The following is a 27372-nucleotide window of genomic DNA, read 5'->3' as shown; positions in this document are numbered from 1 at the left end:
GGTGGGGACAGATCTGAACCCTCCATGGAGGTGTGGAATCCGCCTCTAGGGTGTGGGACCCACTCCCCATGGAGGGGTCAGATCTGTCCCCACCCATTCCCAATTTCCCATGTGGGTAGACTTATGGGGGTGCTGGTGTAGGCCACACTCCCGCATAGAGTTATTTTGCTCTTTAAGTTAATAATTAATGAGCTTCACAAGCCTCCAAAACCCTAAATCCTATCATGAGCTGTGAAATCTAAATAATAATAAGAACTTGTAAGGAGATCTGTAAAAAGGCCCGCCCAATAAACCTACACAGTGAAAGCGTCGAACACCAAAACCCTAACCCTCTCTCTCTCTCGCCACGTTTACCCGAGTCCACCCAAAGAGCCCTAACCCGAGTTTCACCCGTTACCCCACCCCCCCACCTAAGCGTTCGTTTTCTCACTGTCTGTGTAAAATAGTCTGCAACTCTGTCTCTCTCACAGTTTCTCCTCTCTTCCCTCTTAGTTATGGACTCTCTGAGGTTTCTCTTTTCCTTCTTTCTATAGTCAGAGTTCCTCTCTAGTTCTCCCTGTTTTTTGCTCCTAGGTATTCCTATCTCTCTTTCTTCTTCTTTCGTGTCCTTTCTCACTCTCTCGCTCTCTTTTGTTTCAGTATATTTGGTACATACATAATTTTTTCTGCAATGGAGGTGGAGAGTCTTTGTTCAGAGTTGGTTGTTTTGGAGAGGATGGTCTCTTCTGTTTTGGAAGCTGTGGTAGTGGAGACGGCTTTAACTGCTGTGAAATCTTTGGCCTGGCTTTTCTTGGCGGTATGAGTTTCTGTGTTAAACAAAACCTCTATTTTTTCTTCGTTTATTGTAAAGATAATATTTTTTTTTTTGGTGATTTGCTCTGGTTTGTCACTTATTGTTTCCCGGGATCTCTTAACAGAAGGAATATGTTGTTGTACTGCTTTTACAGACCTTGGGTCTTTTTTTGGTTGGGTTTCTGTTATTATTTTTGCTTTTTTATTAAAAAGTTCCTATATAGGCTTCGTAAAAAATAGTTTTGCTTTCTTAACATTCTAGGGTTTTCGTTGAAATAGAATTTGCTTTCTCTTTTTTACTTTTTTTTTTTTTTTTTTAAGGAAATCATGTCGTTTGTTTGTTTGGCTGCTTGAATGGTGAAATCTGAAGTAGTATATTAGTATAAATGACTGAAATTGCACCTGTTTTTTCTTAAACGTTTTGGGTTGTATTTTATTTTTGCCTATGCTGTAAATTGTTTCAGATACAACGGGGTTGCTTCTTAAGCTTCTAGGGGTTTTCCCACTCGTATTTTCTCTCATTGTTCTGTATTTTTTGAAAGAAGGGGGGGGGGGGGAGTGTTGGGAGTCCTTTTGGTTCTGGTTGTTTACTTGTTCAACTATCTCACTGGGTTTGGGGTGTTGGAATATGGACTTTGCTTGAACTTTGGGATGATTCTTTATTTCTATCTTTTTCTAGATGACTGATCTCTATTCTGGTACCCACTTTTACTGGACCTTCCCTCCGGGAATCAGGATACAACAGTTATTGAAACTGTTAAGACATGGTGTTCTTTTTCCCCTGTAGCCGCTACATGGTTATTATTAGTCTTTAGGATTTCTCCTTAAAAATTAGTTGATTTTCTGTTTCCAAAACAATTTATCTGTTAATAGTCTCACAATGTTTGCTTTCGAGATAGTTGAATTCTCTGCGAGTTTAAGGGTTGCTGTTAAATGTCATTTTTTAAGATGGGTTTGAGGATAGCTCGCTTGAAGTTAATGACATAGTGTTATTGCAAGCAATTGAATCAATTGGTTCTGTTTTATATGCAATCCTGATGTTCAATCTTTCTTCTAATGCTGGTTGAGAGTTTCCTTTAGTTTCTTGCCCGATAATCTGCTCTGTCTTTGTACTGCAGAGATCTTGTTTTAGGGTCTTGCAGTCATGCTGCAAGGGTTCTTCTTTTAGATATAATGGTGCCAGTGAAAAAGTTGGGTTCAGAATTATAACTGATAAAAATTTATAACTCTGATCTAAGGTTTTCAATGAGATGAGATGAATGCCTCTATAGAAGGAGGCACATGCAGGTTTCTGAAGTGTAGATAATTTTTTTGATTTTTCTTCTTTTTTCTTGTAGTTTATGCTTAAAATATCATATGGACATTACCGCTGTACTACTTTTCTAAATGGGTAGTGTTAAACCAACACATGCTTAATGTGGCTTCAAGGATCCTTGTTTTAGGGTCTTGCAGTCATGCTTCAAGGACTTTTGTTTTAGGTATATACTGGTGCAAGTGAAACAGTTGGGTTTGTAAATGATAAATTTATAACTCTGATCTAAACTTTTCAATGAGATGATCTGAACTCATTAGGAGGGGGCTAGGGAGGTTTCTGAAGTGGAGATGAATTTCTTTATTTGCTTCTTTTTTTTTTTTTTTTTTTTTTTTTTTTTTGGTATTTTGAACTTGAAATGTACTATGGACATTCCCTCTGTACTACTTTTCTAAATGGGTAGTGTTAAACCAAGTAACCAACACATGCTTAATATGGCTATGGGCCTCATACCAGTTCAGGGTTGGGCTCAATTACGAATGGAACCAGAACCTTTGTCATGTTATGCACATGTTGGCTAGCATTCCCTCAAGAGGAAAGTGGCGGGAGTGTCTCCGTTTCGCACTGGGTGGGAGTTGATTCCAGTTTTTGTGCTTCCTTCTTACAGGTAGGTAAGTAGTGCAAGTTGAAGTTATGAAGTGTTATCTTTTTCTTTATCCACATTGCTTGATTTGGTCCATGTTAACTGTATGTTTGTTAGAATGGGGGAGGCCCAGATGAACTCATGTTGGCCACAACAACGTACTTCTGTTACTCCTGTCAGCTGATGGAGGAGTGGTTACTTGAAGTTTCGGGTGGATCCTAGAAGTTGAAATATATTACTGCTTGCTTTGCACATACTTTCAGATCTGCTTTGCTTCCTTAATTATCATACATTTTACTCAAATTACACTGGGAAATGGAATCTGTTATTAGTTGAAGAAGAATGGGAAGGAGCATGCCCACCGTTATGTGTTATAATTGATCAGTATTGCCTAATAAAGAATAGGAAACATTGTGTCTGTTTTATTTGATACCTGATTCAATTCTTCTCTAACCCACTGTTAAATCTTGTTTCAGGCAGGATCTCTTTCAATTGATATGTATATGATTCCAAATGTGCCCAGCACAGATAAAAGGTAGGAGGAACTATTTGTTCGTCTTACGGTGGTTCTGCATTATTAACTACCAATAGTGTCACTCAAGGGTGGGTGGTCTTTGCAGGTTTCCAATGGTGGAGCTTCACAGAGTGAAACAACCTGATCCTGATAACAAGGATGCTAGTGACACTGAGGATGATGATGACGATGACGATGATGATGAAGGTGTTGATGAGGGCGATGATGGCGGTGATGAAGTTTCAGGTGAGGAGGGTAAGGATAATGAAGAAGAGGACCCTGAAGATGCTGTGGCCAATGGTGATGGAGGAAGTGATGATGAGGATGATGAGGATGACGAAGGGGAAGAGAACGACGAAGATGATGATGATGATGATGATGAAGAAGATGAGGAGGATGATGATGAAGATGATGAGGAGCTTCCCCAACCACCTTCTAAGAAGAGGAAGTGAGATTAAGGATAGGCTCTTCTGTTTTTGTCCTTATGGGTAGGTCATTGGTGTAGGAGGGGAGGTTCCGGTGTTGTCCATCTTCATAGGGTAGGAAAATTTGCCAGCCTTGTTGTGAATGAACTTGTTTTTGGCTATTTCTTATGTTACAATATCATTAGTCTACATATTTGCCTCTTAATTATATAGTTATTAAGGGATATCTGTTTATTTTAGTCTTTATTGGCCAGTATTGCATTCTCTGGATTTATTGTGTAAATTTGAGGTGTACGTACTTCTGATCCTATATGGCTCGGTAAAATAACCCAATTTTACTGTGATCTATTAGTCACCTGTATGAGGTGGAGGCTGTTTATTTGCCAAGCAACCTGGGTAATTTAGGTGGTTGTGGTTTCCATTGGTATGAATTAGGAAAAAAATGTAGTGGAGTGGCATGGGTCGCTGGGTAACAGTTTTTAGGTTTTTTTTGGGGGGGGGGATTTGTGTTTGGGTTTGTGGTCATCTACCTGAGTTTATTTTAAGAGTAAGTGCTTATTGAAGAATAAAGATTTATTTGAAGTTAGAACCAGTTATTTTGGGAACTTATTTACACTGGAATTAATGTTGTTTAGGAATATGTCAAAATAAGTGTTTTTTTATCTGTTTGAACTTTGAAGTTACTTTGGACTATGTCAAAATAAGTGGTTCAAATAAGTCAAAATAGCTGCTCTTTTTTTGTCTGTTTGAGGACTTAATTACACTGAAATAATGTTGCTTAGGAATGTGTCAAAATAAATGTTTCTTTTCTCTAATAAAGAACCTGTGCAGTAAGAGCTTATAAAAAAGGTTTTACCATGGCTTGTTAAAAAAAAAAGGCAGAAATTTAGCTTTGTTACTTATTTAAGTATTTATTTGAGTTCATCAAACAATGCAAACAAGTTGTCTTAATCTCTCTCTCTCTCTCTCTTTTTTCAACAAAAAATAAAATAATATATACTTTTTAAAGCCCTGCCAAATTCCAATTGCATGGTTTTAGGTATTTTTTTTTTATAATAAGAAACAAATATAAAATATATTCATTAGAAAGTCATAGATACATCATCTCCATGAGTCACAAAACAACATTGTTTTTTCAAGGCCGTGATAGCAAAATAATGTAAATTGGTTATGAGGTTAGTCTATCAGAAATTTGAACAAAATTTCGGTTGAATTAGTCGTGATACAAATGAGTTTGGTAGTAAGAAGCCAATCCTTGTAGTCACTCAACTTCTTTGATCTTCAAATCTAATTGAGAGGCTTGACTAAGACTCTGCTCCATGGCATACCAGCTGCATCGGCCGTGGTTGATACCTAATTGATATGTACTGTGCACTAAAACCCTGGCCAAATGGCTACTTATTGAATTATACCCAAGCTCTGCGCTTCCACTTTGTTAACTAGGTTGAACAGTATGGCCCTAGACCATTCCATCGAATACCATGTTCAAATACCTTGGCCATGTCAACTTCTATAATTTGAGGGCAAGAGATCACTATCTGGTTGTGTAACAGTTGCACCAACGTGATGGCCAATGGGAGCGCACATAAGGGTATCAACATAGATGCAGTTTTTAATTTCATAGAGGGCAGAGCTATACTTTTGTGCACTCCTATGTCTAGGTGCAGGAGACACGCTACCAGGTAGTGTTCTTTTCCCCACAATTTATTGGGAGGGATTGTTGCCTGATTCACATGCTCATAAAGAAAGGTGGGGCGTTGAAGAGTCATGGAAGTAGAGGATGTGAATCTATCCCCAATAGGAGACAGAGCCAAAAATATCATTTTATAGGAGAGGAGAGACACACGAGAGTTGGTCTAGGCCATGCTCCAATAGAAAACATTTCTTTTATGGGAAAAAGAACTCTGTCCAGGAGTTTGCACCCCCGCCCGCTATGAATTATTTCTTTTCTTTCTTGGCTTCCAAACATAGTTAAGTACAAGAGGTGTTATGTTGTCAGCCATGTTTGAGTCCGATGGAGGTAAGGTAGAGCCATTTTCCCCCAGCATTAGGGATCCCTAAAATTAGTGGGTTAGGTTTGTTCCTCACCTTATATAATAAGACCATTCGACCATAATTTCTGGTCCATCAATGGACCACTGGATTGTGAGCTATGTATTTGCTCTCAAATCTGGTCCTTCCCTATCCCTGTGGTTCTGGTTTTATTGGGGAATCCTGGTCGCCACTGTTAGGTGATTATGATACCATTAGTATGGTTGTTCAGAGAAAAACAGCTTGTGCGATCACAATAAGAAATGTTGACCAAATCAGGAAACATATAATATGCATTCACTCTTTGTATTGCTGTTGGGATAGACAACCAGTGAGGACATACCTTGAATCGTCCTTGAGCAATCACTGTGACCTCTACCATCAGTGCAAGGCCAGAAATTTAAATACATTGATTCCTCTTGTTGCCCTATGGTTTCGGATTGGTCAAATGCACCAATCACTGTGACCTCTATTATCAAACTCAGGCTTCCTGTAGATAATTCAATCCGAGTCCCAGAAAAAAAGCTACAAGCTTGACATAAAATGAACCTACATCAACCAGTCTAGTTAAAACTAAAAATTCTACCCACCCCCCTGTAATCTCTACGCACACCTTTAGTTTAAGTCTATGCTACAAGTCCAAAGGAAGTAGGAAATACCCTAATACATTCATAGAACTCACTGCCCACGAGCACTGTAACTTTTGTTCCAAAGAGAGAAAGCTTGAAGATGCTTTGACACTAAATGAGGAAGAATTTGTCATGATAGCTGGACTTGCTGAAATAGTTGAAAAACCAGACAGGACATTGTAAGAATCAGACAAACAGGAGAGGGTTAAAACACTAAAAACTGCTCTAACTGGACAATTTTCTACAAATCAGACAAACTGGTCCCCCCCCCCCTCCCCCTTTGGAGTACAATTTTTTGCTTTTATATTATACTTTTCTTTTCAAACTCAGTTTTTTTTTTTCTTATTGTCTTCTGCAAATAATTTTGATTGGTCAAATTGGGTTCCACTCGGCCAACCCCAAGAGTCAGAATTTAGATTTCAACCAAGATCCCGACCCTGGTCGAAACTGAAAGATTTTGTGAATTACTTCAATTTTGGTCGATATCTTGCACATTTTGGCAACAAAACGAAATGTGCATTTTAATGGTCAAACAGTTGAACTTTGCCCTGAAATTTCAGGACAAGCCTATTTAAGCATGATTTCACATATTCAAACCATTAGATTGAACAAACATAAGGTTAAAAAAAGGCACAAAATTGGTAGTTTTACTTCAGACCCTAAGTTGCTACTGTAAACTGTAGCCTTCTTTTCCTTTCTCTTATATAACCAATTATACAAATAATTTAGTACTAGAAAACATAACACTCAATAATGGAATTCCCGTTTGTTTCTGGTTCTTCCTCCCCCATCTCTACCCTGTGTAGAAAAACTACTACCAACCTCTGGTGTAGCTGGTCCGGAGGAACCAGCTCCTCCCTTGAACTCTCTACCTCTAACCTGCTCCTGCAAATGTGTAACTTGGCTTGCTGCCCTTACAAGTTGTATTTGTTTCACCTCTACATCCCCTGGTGCTGGGTGTCTCTTGAGCACTGCCTTTTCAATCTCCTCCTTATCTTTCTGCTTGTCCAACTTCCTGTCTACCTCCCTCATAAGGGCAGCCATGGCATTATGCACTTCACCAGCGACCCTACAGCATTTTGCCACATCCTTGTAACCACCAGCCAAACGCCACTTAAATCTTGTGGCCCCATCTCCCATGATCTTCCAACAATAATTGCATTGTGACTTTGTTTTGTTGATACCAATGGGCGTACCATACCTCCATGCAATATCTCCCCATTGATCACCATTGTGCAACCTTCTTTACACAGTTGCCACATGAATGCACACATTATTAAATTTTCTACATCTATAAAGACTTATAAAAAAAAAAAACCTATTTTTTAATGTTTATTTTAGTCTTATAGTTATTTCCTAATTAAACTATTATTTAAAAATAATTACCTAATTAACAAAAAATTACAACACAATAATAATCACTATAAGTTCAAAACAAATCAACAATATTTTCACACCAAAACTGAAGAGTCAAAGATCAACCAACAGTGTCAAACATATAAAAAAATGAAGGCCAACCCATATATATATTGACCATATTTTTTTTTCTCAAAAAATAGTTTCAATAAAGTAAAAATTTCAATTAGAAAAATATAAAAACAGAAGATTTAATCCGACTTTGTAAGGTCATAGATAGGCCTACGGTTTCTAACATATAAAAAAATTGAAAGCCAACCACCATACATTTACCTTATTTTTTGTGCAAAATTGATCTTGGGGAAAAAGGGTTTACCTTAAAATTTGAATCTTGCACAAATCATCACCCAAATCCAACAAATGATCAATGTAGATGCGCTGTACACCTCCACAATGCCTTGATACAACGATTGATTGAAGCTATATGGCAAAAAATTCAGAATTGGAGGGCTCCACAAAGGTTTTGGTCGAAAACGCATGTGAGAGTCGAAATTTCGAACGAAAATTCAACGGATTCTGATCCTCTACTATGCAGTGGGTAGGGCGGTCATTGTGCGCTGCCTGTGTGAGGAAGCATGGCGGCAGAATGGGGCAGCGTGCAGTAGAGGATCCAAATTGAAATTCGACATTTCGATCAAAATCGCCATTACAGGCCACTGTTGACAATATATGCTTGCTGGAATTTCTGCAGAAAAATGAAAAAAAACAAGTAGGAAAGAAGATGAAGTAGAAGAAGAGAAGAAGGGGATATGATGAAGGCTTTACCACCTATGGCCTGTGGTTGGTTTCACAACTCACCCAATCTAAGGATTCACCACTTTGGGTTGTACTTGCTTCACCACAAAAGCTACTCTCAGCATCACCACCGAAGAGAAATATTCAATTGAACAATAGCCAAAATCTTTGGGCAGCATGCCCCCCCCCCCCTCCACTATTTATTGTAGTTGATAGCTACATCATAAAAATAGTAGACTCTTTTACATAAAAAGAGATCCTTTACAATATGGCAACTCTCAAAAATTAAAAGTTTAAGATAAAGGAAACAATTAAGTGGCAATATTAACTTGGCCTAGAAGTAACTATGATTATAACTTAAACAATAACTACTTAATCCCATATAAGCCTTAAATCCCAAATATTTGGGCTTATAGGATGGGTTTGTCACAATAGAAAACTCAAAATTACTTGGATCATGACCCATATTGATGCAGATCGAACCAGCCCAAGTATTGGCCCAGTTTTGGATCAGGAAACACTGTTCACGTGAACAGTATCACAGCCCATAGAGGAGCCAGCTGGCCTGTGACCAGTCAAGCTGCATTTTATATTTTAGAAACTTAGTTGCTTTAGATAGTTTCTATTTTCAGTCTTTTATATTTTAGAAACTTAGTTGCTTTAGTTAGTTTCTATTTTCATAATTAGAAGTTAGTAGTACTTTCTATTTTGTAATTGGTAGTTAGTTTCTATTTTTGAAATTAGAAAGTCTTCACATCAACCTAGTTGTTGATAGTGCTATGTAACCTTATTCAAGGATTATAATAAATTCAAGCAGGGGGGGGGGGGGGGTAAGAGTATAACATCGTTTGCTTTACTGCTACCATGAATGCAGCTGCTTGCTCCTTGAGAGTGTTCCTTGTGAGTAATATCAAGGAGACCTTGTGAGTCATATCAAGGTGGAAGGGATTGGTGGACTTCGATCGACTCCTTGCTTCTAATAGATCGGGAGGTCATTCTTCAAAGTTTCTTCTTCAAGTTGCCATTGAAGAACCAGAAACATCCAGTAAGTTAACTTAAATTCTTGCAAATTTCCTTCTTCTTACTTTCCAACCTAACCCTAACCTGTCCCAATTGATCCCCATAAACCCTAGACCTTCTTTAAGCTGTCCAGCCCAATTCTACCATCAGTTCTCATCCTAAATTCAACCACAGCAGCCTGACCTCATTCCCTCCACTCGACTTTAACCTCAAACCCATCTTAGGCCTTAAACCCTAATTCCTCCTCCATCTCCATTAAAACCCAAACCCTAAATTACAGATCAACCACTTCCAGCCATCATCTAAACATCAAACTTTGGCCGAGTGACCTTCTCTGCCACTGGGAGACTCGACTTGAATCCCTGCCCATAATTCCCACTCTAAACCCTAAAATTCACTACATTCATCTTCTCCTAAAACCCGAAACCCTAACCCTAATTTTCTAATTTTTGTTTTCTCATTCAAACAACATTAAACCTTCATTCTTAGCTTCCCCCAGACCTGCCTAGCTTTACCATCTATCACACTCTGCCATTACCCTAACCCTAACCCTAGAATTGACCTAATTACCCAATTCTGCCCAATCGGCCAGATATTTAGGAAGGTCTTGGTTCACTTGGCTCTTAGTAGACCTTTGTCTATCTAGGACTACATTACATATAACCCATTGGGGACTTAAATTTTTGACTAACTTATTGAACTGCGAGTTCAACTTGACCCAAAAAACTGCACCAAACCCAAATCCGAAAATTCTTTTTTCATGGGATATTTGATCAGTAAACTTCCTAATGCTCATAGTGGTTTGTTTCGAGCCAGCTCAAAACCAAAATATTTCACAAAATTTTGATCATTTCGACTGAAATTGTGATCCTGGGTAAAACCGGAAGCAAGAATAGTGATGGCTTGGTTGCTATAGTTTTAAAAATTATGCTTGCTACGAATCACTGGAGTAGGTCTTTGTCTTCAAACATTTCATGATACTGCAAATTTTGACGAACCAAAGTTGCAAGATTGGAACAGGACTCAAAAAAAGAAAAAAAACATTTAGAATTAGGTCAACTGAAGGGAAGACAGTGCCATTCATAAGTATGCTAACATATTTCTCACGTCCTCTTCTAAACAAATGATAAGCCTTAGAAGGGGCCTGATCACAGCAAAAGTTGTGGTATTTCAGGTCATTCTTAATTTCACGAGCTTCACAGCGGTTACAAGATGAGCTATATAGTCTTCAAATGTTTATTAACTAAGGGTTGAAAGTTATACCTTTAGCAGATATGAATTTAAACCTTTTTAAGTTTTTTGGCGAACTAATTCTTAGTACCAAAGTTACTGATGGTAGTGAACAGCTAAGCAACTTTGTAGGAAGTAAAATGACAATGCTGGGAGTGCAGAAGAGGTCAAGGCTCTGAAAACCATATCGTATTGAATCACCACTAAGAGTCATCACTAAACTCAGCTTCATGAAGAAAATGTGAACTTAAGCCCCTTAAGAAAACCCAGGAGCTTAGCACAAAGTGAATCACCTGAACCGTTTGGTGAAGAGACAGCCAGAAATACTCTGCCCTTCTGCAGTCACAGCACACACCTCCAACCAAAGTTTTCTTACCACAATTTAGATACACATATAGAGGAGATACCTAGAAAAATTGTTTAACTCACTCCTAACAGGAAAAAGGACTTCTGTACCCTAGTGTATCTATAGTTTCAATGAGTACTCCAACCAAATGCTCAATTTCTATTTCCATTACAAGGAGAGTGTTATGTGCCTAATGGGACCCACTCTAGTGTATGGGCGCTATTGGGCCAGCCGAGTATTGGATAGGTTAAAGGATTTGATTTAACGTGTTCCATCAGTTTTGGAGCTTTTGGCGTATCGATCAAATACCTAACACTTGGTATCAGAGTTAGTCATCACGTCATAGGTTCGAGTCACGAAAAGGACTACCTAGGAGAAGGACTACCTGGAGTAGAGTGAAAGCTGTCAAGAGGGCTATCTGCCGCCAGGCAAAAACCCTAGAGCAGAGTTGAATCATTTAGAAAGGGCTACCTACCGCTAGAGTAAGAGCTGCCTAGAGTGAGAGTTGCTGAGGACGACCGCTCTGGAAGCGTGGTGGTATACTGGTATGTTATGTGCCTAATGGGACCCACACTAGTGTATGGGCGCTAGATTGGGCCAGCCTAGTATGGGATAGATTATAGGGCTTGATTTAACGCGTTCCATAAGCTCTGCAGCTTTTGGCGTATCGGTCAAGTACCTAACAAAGAGATTGTTAAAACCTCAATAAATTGGCTTCAAGGATTCAATTTCTTCTTGATGATTCGACAACCCATCTAAAGCTAAGAATGCCCAATGATCTCAATGAGAAAAGCAGATAAAAACGCATTTGAGGTTCTTTCTTACTCAAAACATTCCATTATATCTAAGAACAGAGGACTTGAAGCAAAACCAGAACAAGATTCTCAACATTTCTTCCAGAACTTAGAGGGAAGGAATTTGAATGGAGTAAGAATGAAGATCCAAGGTGAACTCCCAAATTAGAAAAGGCATGTAACATATAATGGCGAAACTATTGATGAACACAATTGGAAGTCTCTTATACGAACAAGAGTTATTTTACCGACGAGTAAAGTTGTAAACGAACAGATAATTCATCAGTAGTTTGGAAACAAGTAGGATCTTTCCTTTTTTAGGGTACTCAAATCAAACAAGTCATAAATAACGAATCCAATAATCATCATTGTATACTCACTATGGCAGCTTCCCCGACCGGAAAATTGTAAACTTGAAGACCTCCGAGTAGGAATAAGTTATCCCATTGTCCGACAAGAACCCTTCAAGCAACTTCTTGACACTTTCAGGATCAGCGCTCTCGCATTCAATCTCATAATACGTTCCAAAAGCATACTGAGTCTCATCCAATTCCAACTTCAACCCTTTCCAATCATAGACCGATCGCACATTCCCGAACCCACCCAAACAGACGAAACTGTTATCAGCAACTCGGAATTCCTCCCTAACCCTCCTCAAGATCCTCGAAGAATCAACGGAACCAAGCCGACAGGGCTCGGCTACACAAGCACGGCCAATGGCGGGATCGATATCCTCCTCATCCTCTTCAACGCGGCTGACGCCGCAGACAAGAACGGCTTTGGCTTTGAGACAGACTACGCAACGAGAGTCACTATTGTAGAAGCGGACGCGAAGGACAGCGAGCTTGGAGGAGAGCTCGGCGCCACCGCCGTCGAAGAAGACATTTTCTTGGAGGTGGGTGGTGCTGTGGAAGGGTTTGAGGAGGTCAGAGAGCTTCTGGTGAGTGGCGGAGTCAGGGAGGCGGAGCTTGACCTCTACTTCCATCTGGATCGTGCTCTCTCGGGTTCAGAGGCGGGGAAGGGGTGTTAGGAGGATATGCCGATGCGATGAGCTTTGGTGGAGGGGTCTTTGTTGCGGTCCAAGCGTTCAAGGAGAGCAGCGGCCGTGGCTGTGGCGGAAGGGTTGGTTGCTGAGCGCTTGCGGGCTTCTTCTAGTTCTTCTTTGTCTTCGATCTCGACCTCGATCTTGCTTGGTTTTCTCCGTATCATCTCTCTTCGAGCGAAGGTGAAGGTGAAGAAGAAGGAGCCCCTCTCTCGGATCCAATGGCATTTGCTATTGACGACAAGTAGTTAACTACTGTTTACGATTTCACCCAATTGTGGACAGAAAGGGCAGTTTTGACATTTGAAAAAAAAGGGGCGCTGGAAATACACTAGAGGCGGCGGCAACAGAAGGTTTTTAAAGTGATTCTGTGGAGGAGGCTCTTTCTCCTCCGACTCCGAGTACTCTGAGACGATTGAAGGGCGCGAAGGCAGCCTTACAGTTTTAGCTCTTTCAGGTACGTTATACTATTCTGCTCTTCTCCCTCACCCCTTTTAACTTTTGCATTCTTCTTTCTGTTCTTCTATTTCACTCTCTGGTCATTTTTTTAAAGTTTGGGAGCTCCAAACAGTTTCCCAATGACCATAAAATCCGGCTAGTTTTGGCCGATGTTTGTTTGTTCATTACTTAGGGTTTACGAATCCTTTCATTGTATGATGAGAAAATGGGAAAAATTGAAAACGATTGTGAGGGTTGAGGTGGTTGGGATGGGGTTTCCCAACCGGCAAGCTCAGCAACCACCCACCTTATTCTCGTGTTTGAAAGATTTTTTTTGGAGTTTGGGAGCTCCAAACAGTTTCCCAATGACCATAAAATCCGGCTAGTTTTGGCCGATGTTTGTTTGTTCATTACTTAGGGTTTACGAATCCTTTCATTGTATGATGAGAAAATGGGAAAAATTGAGAACGACTGTGAGGGTTGAGGGGGTTGGGATGGGGTTACCCAACCGGCAAGCTCAGCAACCACCCACCTTATTCTCGTGTTGGAAAGAATTTTTTTTTCCCGGGTTTTCCATTTTCTCATTATATTCCCTTTTGTTTTAGATTTTAGGAAAACATCTAAAACCTAACTGGATGTGTAATGAGATGATTTTGAAGGAGACATAATATGATGAAGCGGTCAAATAAAGGAAGGGGGACTTTGAAGAAGACACTAATATGATGTGGAATGAGATGACTACTTGTATTAAGAAGATTGCTAAAGATGTCCTAGGTGAATCGAGAGGAAAACGTCACTCCTCTAGAGAGTTTGGTGATGGGATGATGTGGTTCAAGCAGTCACTAAGACTAAAAAAAGTTAATTTTAAGACATGGCAAAGAATTAAGCATGTAGAGGATCTACAAAGGCATAAATTTGTGAAAAATGAAACTAAGAAGATTGTGAGAAAACTAAAGGCGAAGAAATATGAAGATCTTTATAACAATCTGAGCATAAAGTAAGGGGAAACAACTATCTATAGGATAGCTCAGTGAGGAAAAGGAAGAGTAGAGATCTCGATCATGTTAGATATATTAAAAATGATGATGATAAAGTCCTAATATGGTATGGGGACATTAAAAAGAGATGAGAATGTTATTTCTGTAGCTTACTGAAGGAAGACACTTTGAGTAATAGTGTTATGGAAGACTGCATTACCTATCAAGATGCCACGTCGTAGATATACATAGTTGTCACGGCGTCACGGCGATCCAAGTCGGTGGAAGGGTGTCACGTCGATATATCGACATGTCGCCCGCCATGGCGTTGCCATGGCGAGCATGTCGACCATGTTTAATTTTTTATTTTCTGTATTTTTAATGTCATTTAGTATGCTATAATATATGTCCTATAACATCAAAAATCAACATGAAAGTGTACTACACTACTACTAATATACTATGCCACTATGGTTTAATTCATGAAAGTGTAACTAATATCCATTAGTGTATATGAAAGTATGAAAAATTGAAAATATAGATTAACCTATCAAATAATTGAAAGCAATAGTAAAAATCAAATGATAGGCTAACCTGTTTACTGAAGCTTGATAGCAATAGTCTTTCTTTAGTGTATGTGATTTGGAGCAAAGCATCTAAGCTATTAAATGGTTTAAAAAAAAAAAATTTTAATCTAACTTTTATATGTACAAATATCGACCGATATGCCAACATATCGTGGTATGGCGTCCATGGCGACGCCATGGCGTCGCCATGGAAGCCATATCGAACGATATATTGACATCCACCATGGCGTAGCTCGATATGCCCCCTCTCCCAACGCCAGGACGCCATGGCGACGCCATGACAACTATGTAGATATATACAAAAAATTAGGGTTTCTGAAGTAAAAGAAGCTTTAAGGAGGATGAAAGTAGGCAAGGCACAAGGCCTAGCTGAGGTCCCAATAGAAGTGTGGAAGAGCTTAGGAATCTGTGGTTTATATTGGCTAACCAAGCTATTTAATAATATTATGAGCACAAGGAAAATGCAAAATGAATGGAGGAGAAGCATTGTGGTTCCGATTTACAAAATAAAGATGATATTTGGAGCTGCAATAACTATAGAAGTATAAAACTAATGAGTTAAACTAGAAATTATGGGAAAGGGCTATTGAAACCCATCTAAGACAAGAAATTACTATCACAGACTTACTTAGGAGACTCATGGAAAGATTTAGAGATGGCAAGAAGGATCTCCATACGGTCTTTATTGATCTAGAAAGAGCTTATGACAGAGTCAGAGTAAGCTGGCAAGTACTAGAGAATAGAAATGTTTCAAGTAAATATGTGGATATAATTAAAGATATGTAGTGATGGTGCGGTGACAAGTATAAAAACTTTGGGGGGCCAAGGTAGTGAATTTCCAACTACAATTGGGTTACATCAAGGATCAACTTTAAGCCCTAATTTGTTTGCTTATCGTGGATGATTTAACCAGACATTCAAGATGAAATTTTTTGGTGTATGTTTTTTGCTTATGATATTGTTTTGGTAGATGAGACAAAAGCAAAGATTAACACCAAGTTGGAGTTCTAAAGACCGACTTTAGAAGTAAAAGGTTTTAAGATAATTAGAAAGAAGACGGAGTATAAGGTGTGTAACTTTGGTTATATTAGGACGGATAATGAGGTGAAAGTTGATGAGTTGGAGATTATGCAAAGTAATTATTTTAAGTGTCTGGGCTCAATTATAAATAAAGAAGGTGATATAGGGGATGATGTTTTATAGAGAATTACAATAGGATGAATGAAGTGGAGCGGTGTGTCCGGAGTGTTGTGTAAGCGGCATATTCCTTTAAAATTTTAAGGAAAATTTTATAGGACAGTCATACAACCGTCTATGATGTATGGTGCGGAATGTTGGGCAGTCAAGAAGCATCATATAGATAAACTCAGTGTAGCAGAGATGAGGATGTTGAGATGGATGGGTGGCAAAACTAGGAAGGATAAAGTAAGGAATGATCATATTAGAGCTGATTTGGGAGTAGCCCCCATATAAGATAAACTACGAGAAAGTCGCTTGAGGTGGCATGGCCATGTTCAACGGAGACCTTTGGATGCTCCAGTATGGATGATGATTTGATTCAGAGTGAAGGAACTAAAAGAGCCAGGGGCAAACCTAAAGTGACCTTAAGAGAAGTGGTGAGGAAAAACATGCATAGCTTAGGCCTTGTTTCAAGTATGACCTCGAATAGAGCTGATTGGAGGGCAATTATCTATGTAGCCGACCCCATTTAGTTCGGATAAGGCTGAGTTGTTGTTGAAAACATATTGTCCTTTCCTGGCTTGCTGTGAATGGAACATGAGCTCTCTATTATTTTTTTTTTTTATTGATTGTTGTGGGCCTGCAGCATCAATTGTGGACCAATTGCATGTGATAGATGTGTAACCCTTAGGCTATGTTGGAATTGATTGGGTTAGCTCTGCTGGATCTGATCTGAACAGGTAGAAAGTAGGAAAACGGGATTTGCTTCATTAGTTTAGTTAGAGTCATATTTTAAGTCTATATGCTAGGGAGATCCACGACAGAAGCTATTTACCTTTTAAGAAGACTTATGGAAATATTTAGAGCCTTCAGGAAGAATCTCCATATGATCTTTATCGACTTAGAAAAGGCCTATGATAGAGTCCCTAGAGAGCTCATTTGGCAGGTCCTAGGGAAGAGAAGGACCTCATGTAACTATGTGGATATAATCAAGGACATGTATGAGGGTGTAGTGACGAGTGTCAAAACTGCAGAGGGCCAAAGTAGTGAATTCCCTATTACAATTGGATTACACCAAGGATCAACTCTAAGCCCTTTTTTGTTTGCACTCATCATGGATGATTTAACCAGACACATCCAAGATGAGGTCCCTTGGTGTATGCTATTCGCAGATGATATTGTTTTGATAGATGAGACAGTAGAAGGGATTAATGCAAAATTGGAGCTATGGAGATCAAGCTTGGAATCACGAGGATTTAAGCTAAGCAGAACAAAGACAGAGTATATGATGTGTAACTTCAGTCAAACCACGAGAAGTGATGAAGTGGTGAAACTTGAGGAGCGACAGCTACCACAAAGTGAGTGCTTTAGATACCTGGGGTCAACCATTAACAAAGAGGGTGATATAGAAAATGATGTTTCCCATAGAATCAAAGTAGGATGGATGAAGTGGAGAGGTGCATCGGGAGTGTTATGCGATAAACGCATGCCTATTAAGCTTAAAGGGAAATTCTACAGAACAGTAATAAGACCAGCCATGACTTATGGAGCAGAATGTTGGGCGGTTAAGAAGAGTAACATAGATAAGATAAGTGTAGCGGAGATGAGGATGTTGAGGAGAATGTGTGGCAAGACTAGGAGAGATAGAGTAAGGAATACTTGTATTAGAACCACTTTGGGAGTTGCACCAATCCAAGACAAGCTTCGTGAGAGCTGCTTGAGGTGGTAAACATCCAACGGAGACCTTGGGATGCACCAGTAAGAAAGAGTGACCAGATTCAGTTTGACGGAGCTAAAAGAAGTAGGGGCAGACCTAAAATGATTACTGGAGAAGTGGTAAGAAAGGATATGCATGTGGTAGGGCTCGACCCTAGTATGACCGCAGATAGAGTTGTTTGGAAGACAAAGACCCGTGTAGCCGACCCCTTGTAGGGGAATGTTCATTGGGATGCTGCTTTGACTACTGCTTCGACTTTTTCCTTTCCTATTTTCCATTCTTCTTCCTTTTACTTTTTTACTTCCTTCTACTTTCTTTTACTTCTCTTATCTCTTCTACTATCTTAGCCTTTATAGGATCCATGTAGCCGACCCCATTTAGTTGGGATAAGGTTATGGTTGTTGTTGTTTCTTTATTATTTTACATTCCTATTCAATTTAGGTTACCTTATTGGTTAAAGATAGGGTAAGGCCTTCCCTTTTTAGTGTCTTAGTCTACTTTTGAGTCTTCTATATAAGTTTATAAGGGAGGTCAGCATTGTACACAAATTTGATTAATGAAATATTGGCTTGAGCCTTTGTGAAAATCCTAAGATAGGATGGGTGAGATGCCCAGGCTGAGATAGCCTTCCCCACCTTTCCCCATTCCTTTCCCCCATCCCCTTCCATCAATCTCCATTCAAGCTCCAGTTCTGCCCTGAGCCGATTGGTTAAAGATAGGGTAAGGCCTTCCCTTTTTAGTGTCTTAGTCTACTTTTGAGTCTTCTATATAAGTTTTTAAGGGAGGTCAGCATTGTACACAAATTTGATTAATGAAATATTGGCTTGAGCCTTTGTGAAAATCCTGAGATAGGATGGGTGAGATGCCCAGGCTGAGATAGCCTTCCCCACCTTTCCCCATTCCTTTCCCCCATCCCCTTCCATCAATTTCCATTCAAGCTCCAGTTCTGCCCTAAGCTGATTTCTTGAAGATACATACTCAGCTGCTGGAAATTCTTTGCAAGGGTCAAGAATACTTTCAGACAACAAATGCATCATTCCCAAGTCAAACCCTTCTTCTAATCCTCTAAACTAAACCCTAGCATCCCCTCTATCTCTGAACATCATTCCCATAACCTAAATTCTGCTCAGACCAAACCAATCATCAGAAACAGCCCAAACTTGGACCAAACCTCCCTCTCACTCTTAGGGAAACTCGATCCAATCCCCTGCCCTAAACTCCCATACTAAACCCTAGATTCCCCCATTATTCTCTTTTCAAAAACCCAGAAAACCTAAACCTAACCTGCTACCCATTCAAGTTTACATACCTAACTCCATCAAAACATCTCAGGACCTTCACTGGAAGACTCCCCTCTATCAACTTACCCTAGCCCTACAATCAAACCCAAACCCTTATTTTACACTTTCACCTATTTTAGCCCAACTGAACTGTCTGTTCAGATCAAATCCTGGTTATTTGGCCTCTAGTTGGTCTCCTACCAATCTAAAACTACATTACTTCTGGTAACCATTGTCCAAAAGAGTTCAAAACCCACCTCATCAGTTGTAAAGATAGTTGAAGACTCAAGCTTTACCATGTCTGCAACAAAATTTAGTAATGCTCACAATTATATTGCCGCCATAAAATATAGTAATAATGCTCACAATTATGATGTCACTTTTTTTCTCAACTATTTAAAAAAAAAAAATCACTTATCGCATCTAGGCACTTTCTTTGCCTCTCTCAAAACAGCCTCCCAACCCACCCAAGAAAACACACTTTAATCCCTTCTTGCCAGCACTCCACCCCTCTGCAACCTACTTGTATTTGTTCTGATTTCGTCATGTTCTCAGTCATTAAAGTATATCTATTAGTGTAATTGTCTAATTTGACTTCCTCTTTGTTTTGACTCCTCTCTTTTCCTTTTCCTGTCCTCTGTCGGGGAATTGAATGAAATGCTAGAGAACATTACGAGTCTGATGGAGATTAGCTCTGTTTCTTCCCCTCCCCCCTATATAATTCTATCTCTGCTTTGGATAATCTTCTGGAAAATGATAGGGAGTGAAGTGGATTGCAGCGTTGGACAAAACCATGTGATTGATCGCACTCCAGGTATACTGGATTTGATGTCGTGCCACTGATTTCACACTGACTTTTTTCCCATGTCTTTCATACATTGTTATTCAATTTGTTGAGGTCTAATAGGAATTTCACAAACTAAACAATTGTGCCCAATCTCTATTGCTCCTCTATCTGTCCCTCTCTGGCTCTGGCTCCTCTATCGGATGCAAATGAGCAACGATCAGCGCTTTCAAAAGTGGAATCTCCCACCCACGACAAACGGCCTATCCTATTACTCTATCACTTCTTGGCCAATGGCAGAGATGGAATCTCCTTCACCTTCTGCTCCCTCTCCCACCCTCTGCTCCCTCCTACACGTCTCCTCTACCTGCAGCCCCCTCCTCCTCTGCAAAACCTGCAGCACCCTCTCCCCTGTCACCTAATGGGGTGCCCCACGCTACCAAGTATTTAAAAAGCGGATCCGGATCGAAATCGCCAGAGGCAATTCCCAATTTTTTCGGACAGCTCCTTGTTCGGAAACTAGGGTTACGGATCTACATACTGATTGCGGGGGCCGATCTAGACCGATTCTCATACAGCTTGGATTGGAATCAACTGAGGCTGATCTGGATCCTGATTCCATATCTTTAAACCTAGTCTCCACCGCTGCCTCACCTCTCTCTCTCTCTCTCTATAGACCCTGCAACACCCCTCCCCCTCTCTGTCTCCCCCACCACTTGCTCCGCCCTGCCCCCACCCTTGTCCTCACCTCCACTCTCTCCTTTGCAGCCACTACCACCCCTCTGTTGTGAGCCCCCATTGCCCCTCGTCTTCTGTCTCTGCACCCTAGAAACCCTACCAACAAGGTTTCAAGAACCGTCTGGGTTGCACCTCAGAAATTACCCCCAATGGGGGAACCCATTCCCAATGATGTTGCCGTAGAGGCTCTTGGCTTCTGGGAATTCACAGAAGAAGGTGGTGACTGTACACCCCATTTTGTCACCCCCTTTGGCGATGATGACAACAGGATGCGGATGACCACAGTCTTGATATCTTTCTCAAGGAAGGTCTTGGATATGGAATAATGACCGAAATGCCCTCGCATGCTTTTATCGGATAGAACACTGAATTTAGTCACCATAAAAGACCCTTTAACCAATGCTGAAGGAAGCACTGTTCACTTTCCCCGACCACTGTTTTTTCAAAAGATATTCCATTAAGGATGCCATGAGGGCCAATTAGAGGCTGCCTTGTCAACCACCAGACCCCCTGTCTGGCTTGGTGTTCTGCAGCTCTGCGTAGGACGTTGGCTTGCTCCACAGCACCACAGACAACTCGACAGTGGTCTTTGCGGAGCCATGGAATGTGGCAATGGGTTCTATGGAGCTGCACAGACCAAATCCGAGGTTTTCCCCTTTGGGAGGCCTTGCACTTCCCATTTAGGGCATCCCTTCCTCATCCAAAGGCATCCAAGGTCATCCAAGGAAGGCATCGAAAAGTCAGCCTTCATACCGAAAAATCCCAAATCCTCCTTGTTCTAACTAGTCTTTCAAAAAAGAGAGAAAGAGGCAGCCGATCCCCTCCCACTGAGTCAGGGGACAACAATAGTCTGCGTTAGGAGCGACGGGTCCCTCCCCTTTTCAACCCTAATCCAGGGTCGATTTCAGGTATAATTTCTTCCTCTCTAGTTAGTTCGGTACAATGTAGAATAATACAACATGATATGGGGCAGTGTAGCATAGAATAAAGCGTAATTGGCAAGCATGTTCAGGGGTAATATGTAATTTCCTTTTGATGTAGTAGTGTACGGTATCCAACCAAACATAGCCATACATATGGATCTAGTACATATTACTTGGGAGAATGTTCAAACTTCAGCATCTAGTAGAGCTTTTGCCGGGCGGGGTGGGTGCCTAACACCTTCCCACCTCCGAAACCTGACCCTTACTGAAATCTCTGACCAGACCATTGGAATCAAGCTCGGCTCCTTCCCTTGACCAGGGATTGAGCCTTAGGTGGTGACTCCTCATGATGTTCTCCCACCTCCCTATTGTCATGCGCCAGTGGTGGGAAATATAGTAGTCCCAATTAGGTCCATTGTACCCATAGTTGTCAAGGCGTCGCCTAGGCGTCCAGACGCCTTGGGTCGCCTAGACGCCATGACAACTATGATTGTACCTATAGTGAGAGTCACAGTTGAAGTTGGAAGTCCATTGAGAAAAGGTTGTCTTTGCTTCATTTTTGTTTTCAGCGTTTTAGTTGCCAAGAGATTGTTCTCCTTCATGTTCAACCGGGTTCTCCACTTTCCTTTTATCGGTGGTAGTTGAGAATTGGATAGTTAATAGCTTATTTATTTAGTTCTTTAATTGTCCTTCTTAGCCGAAATGTAGTTCAGCAAGTGAGTTTTTTCCTTGACCCATGAATCCCTCGTATTGGTTTTCTTGCTTCCTATGGTTTTAGAATTTAATACTCACAAATTTGTTTCCCTTTATATGTCAGTGAATTCAAGATTGGCCTAACCCAGCCTTTCTTTTGAGACATCTATTTGAGATTATCTTAGCTCTACTTAATTTCTTGTTTAATTTTGTTAGGGTCTTATTATCTAAAGCGTTGGTTAGTTTTTTATTTGTTGTAGAAAACTTTTGGAGTTCATGACACAAGTAAGAACCCATAAGTTAGAGATTCAATTCATAACAATGGGTGGCGTCGAAAATTTGGCTAGTGTGTACAATTTAACATCTTTGCAATATTATTAATGTGTGTGCACACATTCATATGCACATAAATCAATTGAAAAACCTGCGGGTGATGGCCCCCAAGTAATAAAACTTGGGCAAGAAATATGCTGGGTTGTGGATTTGAAAAAAGGGTTACTAGTGCCAAATACAATTCAGAATCAGGGTGTTCTAAAATAAAATATAGTTAAGAAGAAAAATCTGGATCTGGATTTAAAAGGTTTTTTTTTTTTTATATTTTATGAGAAGGATTTAAAAGGGTTTGATCTGTTTCATCAATAGCCTCCAAAGTTTATGAACTGAATATATGCTGTGCATTTGTCTTTCTTTCACAAGTAAATATTGCTTGTAACTTGATATTTTGTGTTCTCTAATTGTACCAGTGCTGAATTGGTTCATATCTTATCTAAGGTGAATGAGTGTGAGGAGTAATGTGTTTCTTCAATCAATCTTCCATTTCCTGTTATCTCATGAGCTCAATGGTTGGGGTTCGTCAGTGGTATTGGATTTCTGCAAGAAGCTTGCCATCTCTCTTAGTAGATGTGAATTGTAAGGTAAGGGTTTGGACCCAATTTTCTGTTTCCATTTCAAGCCTTAAGGTCGTGTGGCGTAAGGATCATGATTTGGACAAGGTAATTGAGAATGATAAGGAATGGAGGCTCTGTACCAAGGTTGTGAAGGAGGTCTTGAATGAACCTGGACAGGTTATTCCACTTCGTTACCTGGAGAAGCGAAGAGAAAGGCTGCGTCTCCAGGTCAAGGTCAAGACATTCCAGTAGATACCCTGGACTCTTCGATATCTACCTTGATCGGGTCAAACCTAAAACTGAGCCTGTCCCATTCCTCCGTGCCAGCAATCGCCTCTGCCAGTTTATTGATGAAGAGAAGCATATCAAAGCTGAGGATGAGCATTTCTTGGTGGCAAAGTTGAGTAAATTGCTCATGATGTCCAGAGACAGAGTGGTCAGCGCCGATAAATTGGTTCACGTCAAGAGGGAATTTGGGTTCCTTGATGATTTCTTGTGTAGTATGGTGCCCAAATACCCACAGTTCTTTAGGTTGGTTGGGAGCCCTGGTGAGGGAAAATCATTCTTGGAATTGGTCTCCTGGAACCCAGACTTCTCTCAGTCGGTTATAGAACAAAGAGCAGAGGAAGAGTCCAGGTTAACAGGGATCCGAGTCAGGCCTGCCTTTAATGTTAAGCTCCCTAAAGGCTTCTTCCTCAGAAAAGAAATGAGGGAATGGACCAGAGACTGGATTGAGCTTCCCTATATATCTCCTTATGCTGATGCTTCACAGTTGGATCAGGCTTCGCCGGAGATGGAGAAGAGGACAGTGGGACTTTTCCATGAGTTACTTTCATTGTCCATCCTCAAAAGGATGCCTGTGCCAATATTGGGCAAGTTCAGCGAGGAGTATCGGTTCTCCAATGCATTTGCTGGTGTTTTCACCAGGCACTCGGGAATCTTCTACATGTCCCTAAAAGGTGGAATCAAAACTGCTATGCTTAGGGAAGCCTACCGGAATTCGGAGCTAGTCGATCTCGACCCTTTACTTGTTATTAAAGATAAGTTCATTGAACTGTTGGCTGAAGGGCGCCTTGAAAGAGCAGAACAACAGAAACTGAGGAAGGAAGCAGTTCAGAAGGATATGGAAACGGCTGCAATTAGGAATTTGGAAATGCCATCTTGAATATACAGTGCATCTTCACTTGCATGGTATGGGAGTTCTTGTTTGGTTATAAAAGACATGATACTTTTTTCTGGGGATCTTCCTCTTGGAAAATCTTGCACTCAATTGTGTACTCTAATCATCACTTCTTCCTTCAAATATTGAGCAACCCAATACTTCCATCTGCGGACAGACTTGGGAGTGTTAAAATGGGAAATAGCTTGTTTGAAACAGATCTTGGCATGGGATCTGATGAGGTGCTCGAACATTTAAAGATGGATAGCAGTTTCTTCCTCTGCTTCACAAAGAGCATGCACCTGCTGGGCATATGGAAGCCCTTGCTCTTAAGGGAGTCAACCATCAGCACTTTTCCAAAGCTTGAAGCCAATCAAAGTCTTTTACGTGTGGCAGCATTGGTTTCCCCTAAATGTGTCTGCGATCTGACAAAATCAGGCCGATAGGGACAACCTGCAAATTGAAGGATCTAACAGAGATTCGCAGATTCTAATGGCTCCCAAAACTGTGTTCTTGTTCCAGAGCACTAAATATAATAGTGTAATACAAGAAACAAATTCAATCTCTGCCACAAAACTGATGTTATACTCAATTTTTATAAAATGTTGACATATCTTGCTTGATTTTCTTATCAGTATCTCTCTTTGCGCTCACTTCTGGTTTTGGTCGTTCAATATTTCTTAGCCCACTATTGGCCAAACCACCTGGGCGCTGGGCCCAATGTGAGTAGAATCACTTAGCCATGCTTCATAATTGGAAAAACGAGCACCATGGAATTACATGTCGCTCAACCAAAGAAAGATGATGGAGAGCTGCCCGAAATGGGCACTAAATACTTTTCGGGAGATCTTGTGAGGTGGTGGTGGTGCTTGGTGGTTAAGAATGCAGGTGGAGCACACTGTCAGTGTGTCCCTGCCCCTCTTGGTTCTACAGCCATTAAGTACTGTCTATAGCTTGTCCCTGGACTAAAAAGGATGCCATGTCAATCAGTCGATTATCATCTTATGTCTGAGCTTAGATCTTTAGTGCCAGGAAAATAAGAAAAGAAATTGAAGTCTTGGATCAATCTTTGTTCATAGCCAATGCCATTCAAACTTTCCACTTCTGTACACTACAAGCCCAAGCTCAAGCCTTGAGAGTTAGGCTTCCCAAAAATGCGATGGAACCCAATCCAGCACCATCCACTTGTCATTGTTTGATTTTCAGACCAATTGATCATCACAATGTGTTAATGTGATGCTTTGGAAATTGTTTAGAGAAATCTATAATACTCTTTTTTGTTTTGGCTTGTTTTGAAAACAATGACACTTGAATAGCAGAAACCATATGATGGATCATATGGGTGAGATGAACCACTAAATTTGACATTTGACCTATTGAAAAAAATTCTCTTTCAGACGATGTTTAATGGATGACATAAAACGGCCATAATTAGTCTTTTCCACTATATCTTTTTTAAATGGCACATGATGGTTCAGTTATGGTCCAAATTTGGTACATATTGTCCACACTAACATATATTTGTGGTTGAAGTTTTGACATATCTGACATATTTATATTCAAGTGTTAGTTGATTTATGAAAAAATGTTTGACCAATTTTTGAAAAACCAAGGAAAGTGTATTTAATAAGGATCATTGAAAAGTATGGAAAATTTTATATATATGGTGGACCATTCAATTGAGATAAACCACTAAATTTAACAACTAACTTTACGAAAAAATAAATGATGCATGTTAATAAAGATTTTAGATAATGGCATGGTGGAAGTTTTTCCCCTTTTCTTTGTTCATCATCTCTTATGGATGGGATTAGATGGGTAGTCCTTTCGCTTTAGTATGAGGTCAAATGGTGAGGATCATGCATGTTGAATAAATGATTGATCAGATCCAAGATATGACATAAATTACCCACGTGTCAACGAGTTTATAGTGAATCATACTATGTGACTATTAATAATGTTACAAAGGAATGTTATTAATTAATGAGATTGTATGAATGACACTGCTATAGGTGTATGTAGAACATATAACATTATTTTGATCCACCTTGTCTTGTTTTCAAAAATTCTTTTAAGTTAGGTGTGAAAGAGTTTTCAGAATTATCTGAAAGTGACTTACCATTATTTCATTTTCAAGATTTGTCATTATCTTCCATGTCTTCAAGTACACGGGTAAAATAACAGGTTTTACCCACACTAAAAAAAATAAAAAAAAAATAAAAAAAATTGTTGAACTAAGAGAGTAAAAAAAAAATAAGGTTACAAATTATTTGATGGATGAAAGATTGCTACTCGCCACTACCTAGAATTTTAAATGTGGGAAAATCATTGTTAAAAACGTAAGGAAGAAAATCTCATACAAGGTGGGCTATATGATTGAATTAGGTTATTAAGTTTCCTAGATAACTCATCCATGTAATCTCCGACTAACCTTTAGGTTGCCAATCATCAATCCACATGGCTAAACAACCAATATACAATTAAAACCTTTTTTTTAACTGAATTAGCTATTACTCAAAACCTATAGGTTCTTTGCATGATCCACATACCAAAGGCTTTCCTACAGATTCCACCTTGTACCATGTGAAAGGGTGATGTGGTGATTCTTGTGTTGAAATTTTCTCTTGTATTGTTTAAGTCATCTATTTGTTTTCAATCTTTAAATAAATAGTTTTTATGTAATAGATTTTCAAAACCTTATTTCTCACTATGACACTCCATTAATATCAAGACTAGAACTTAATATGTGAGAAAGAAACCCCATGCTCTACGTTTCAGTTGAGCACCGCAAAAGGATTACATATGTGGTCGAAAACTGATAATATGGAATGGTGGAAGGAAACAAACGGCCGGAGAATCCATCTTATTGATGGTAACTTAAAATTGTAATCGAATTCAAATGAATGGAGACTAATCCATACCCAATTCTAAGTTTTAAAACTTTGTTTTGGGGTTGTTGTTTTACCATTAAAAAAAAACATATCCAATGCGTGAGGCTCCCGCTATTGTAGGGTCTGGGGAGGGGCATGCGTAGCGTAGCAAAGCCTTACCCCCAATTTTTATGTAGATACTGTTTCTTTGTTGCTTTATTATTACTTGATAATGAGACATGGGAATCAATTGTTTTGGGTAAGGACCACT

At 39.8% G+C, this 27372-nt stretch overlaps 2 protein-coding genes and 1 pseudogene across 2 annotated transcripts; 2 read left to right on the top strand and 1 right to left on the bottom strand.

The window, feature by feature from the left end:
* Positions 1–481: 481 nt before the first annotated feature.
* On the top strand, positions 482–3865 carry LOC122652887 (pheromone-processing carboxypeptidase KEX1-like). The gene is made up of 3 exons (XM_043846774.1): positions 482–796; positions 3164–3222; positions 3308–3865. Exons 1-3 carry the CDS (start codon positions 671–673, stop codon positions 3651–3653), a joined length of 531 nt encoding a protein of 176 aa, XP_043702709.1. The 5' UTR covers positions 482–670; the 3' UTR covers positions 3654–3865.
* An 8330-nt stretch (positions 3866–12195) lies between these two features.
* LOC122652494 (triphosphate tunnel metalloenzyme 3-like) lies at positions 12196–12812 on the bottom strand. Its single transcript, XM_043846250.1, has one exon. The coding sequence runs from the start codon at positions 12810–12812 to the stop codon at positions 12207–12209; it is 606 nt and encodes a 201-aa protein (XP_043702185.1). The 3' UTR covers positions 12196–12206.
* A 9987-nt stretch (positions 12813–22799) lies between these two features.
* LOC122649471 lies at positions 22800–24492 on the top strand (annotated as a pseudogene).
* The last annotated feature ends 2880 nt before the right edge of the window (positions 24493–27372 follow it).

The sequence above is a fragment of the Telopea speciosissima genome, chromosome 2 (assembly GCF_018873765.1).
Source record: "Telopea speciosissima isolate NSW1024214 ecotype Mountain lineage chromosome 2, Tspe_v1, whole genome shotgun sequence".
Lineage (NCBI taxonomy): Eukaryota > Viridiplantae > Streptophyta > Magnoliopsida > Proteales > Proteaceae > Telopea > Telopea speciosissima.
This window is presented reverse-complemented; position numbering and strand designations above follow the sequence as displayed.

Coding starts and splice junctions, on each gene's coding strand:
- LOC122652887 (XM_043846774.1), top strand. CDS start 671: ATGGAGGTGGAGAGTCTTTGTTCAGAGTTGGTTGTTTTGGAGAGGATG. Junction 797..3,163: donor TGGCCTGGCTTTTCTTGGCG/GTATGAGTTTCT, acceptor ATCTTGTTTCAG/GCAGGATCTCTTTCAATTGA. Junction 3,223..3,307: donor GTGCCCAGCACAGATAAAAG/GTAGGAGGAACT, acceptor TGGTCTTTGCAG/GTTTCCAATGGTGGAGCTTC.
- LOC122652494 (XM_043846250.1), bottom strand. CDS start 12,812: ATGGAAGTAGAGGTCAAGCTCCGCCTCCCTGACTCCGCCACTCACCAG.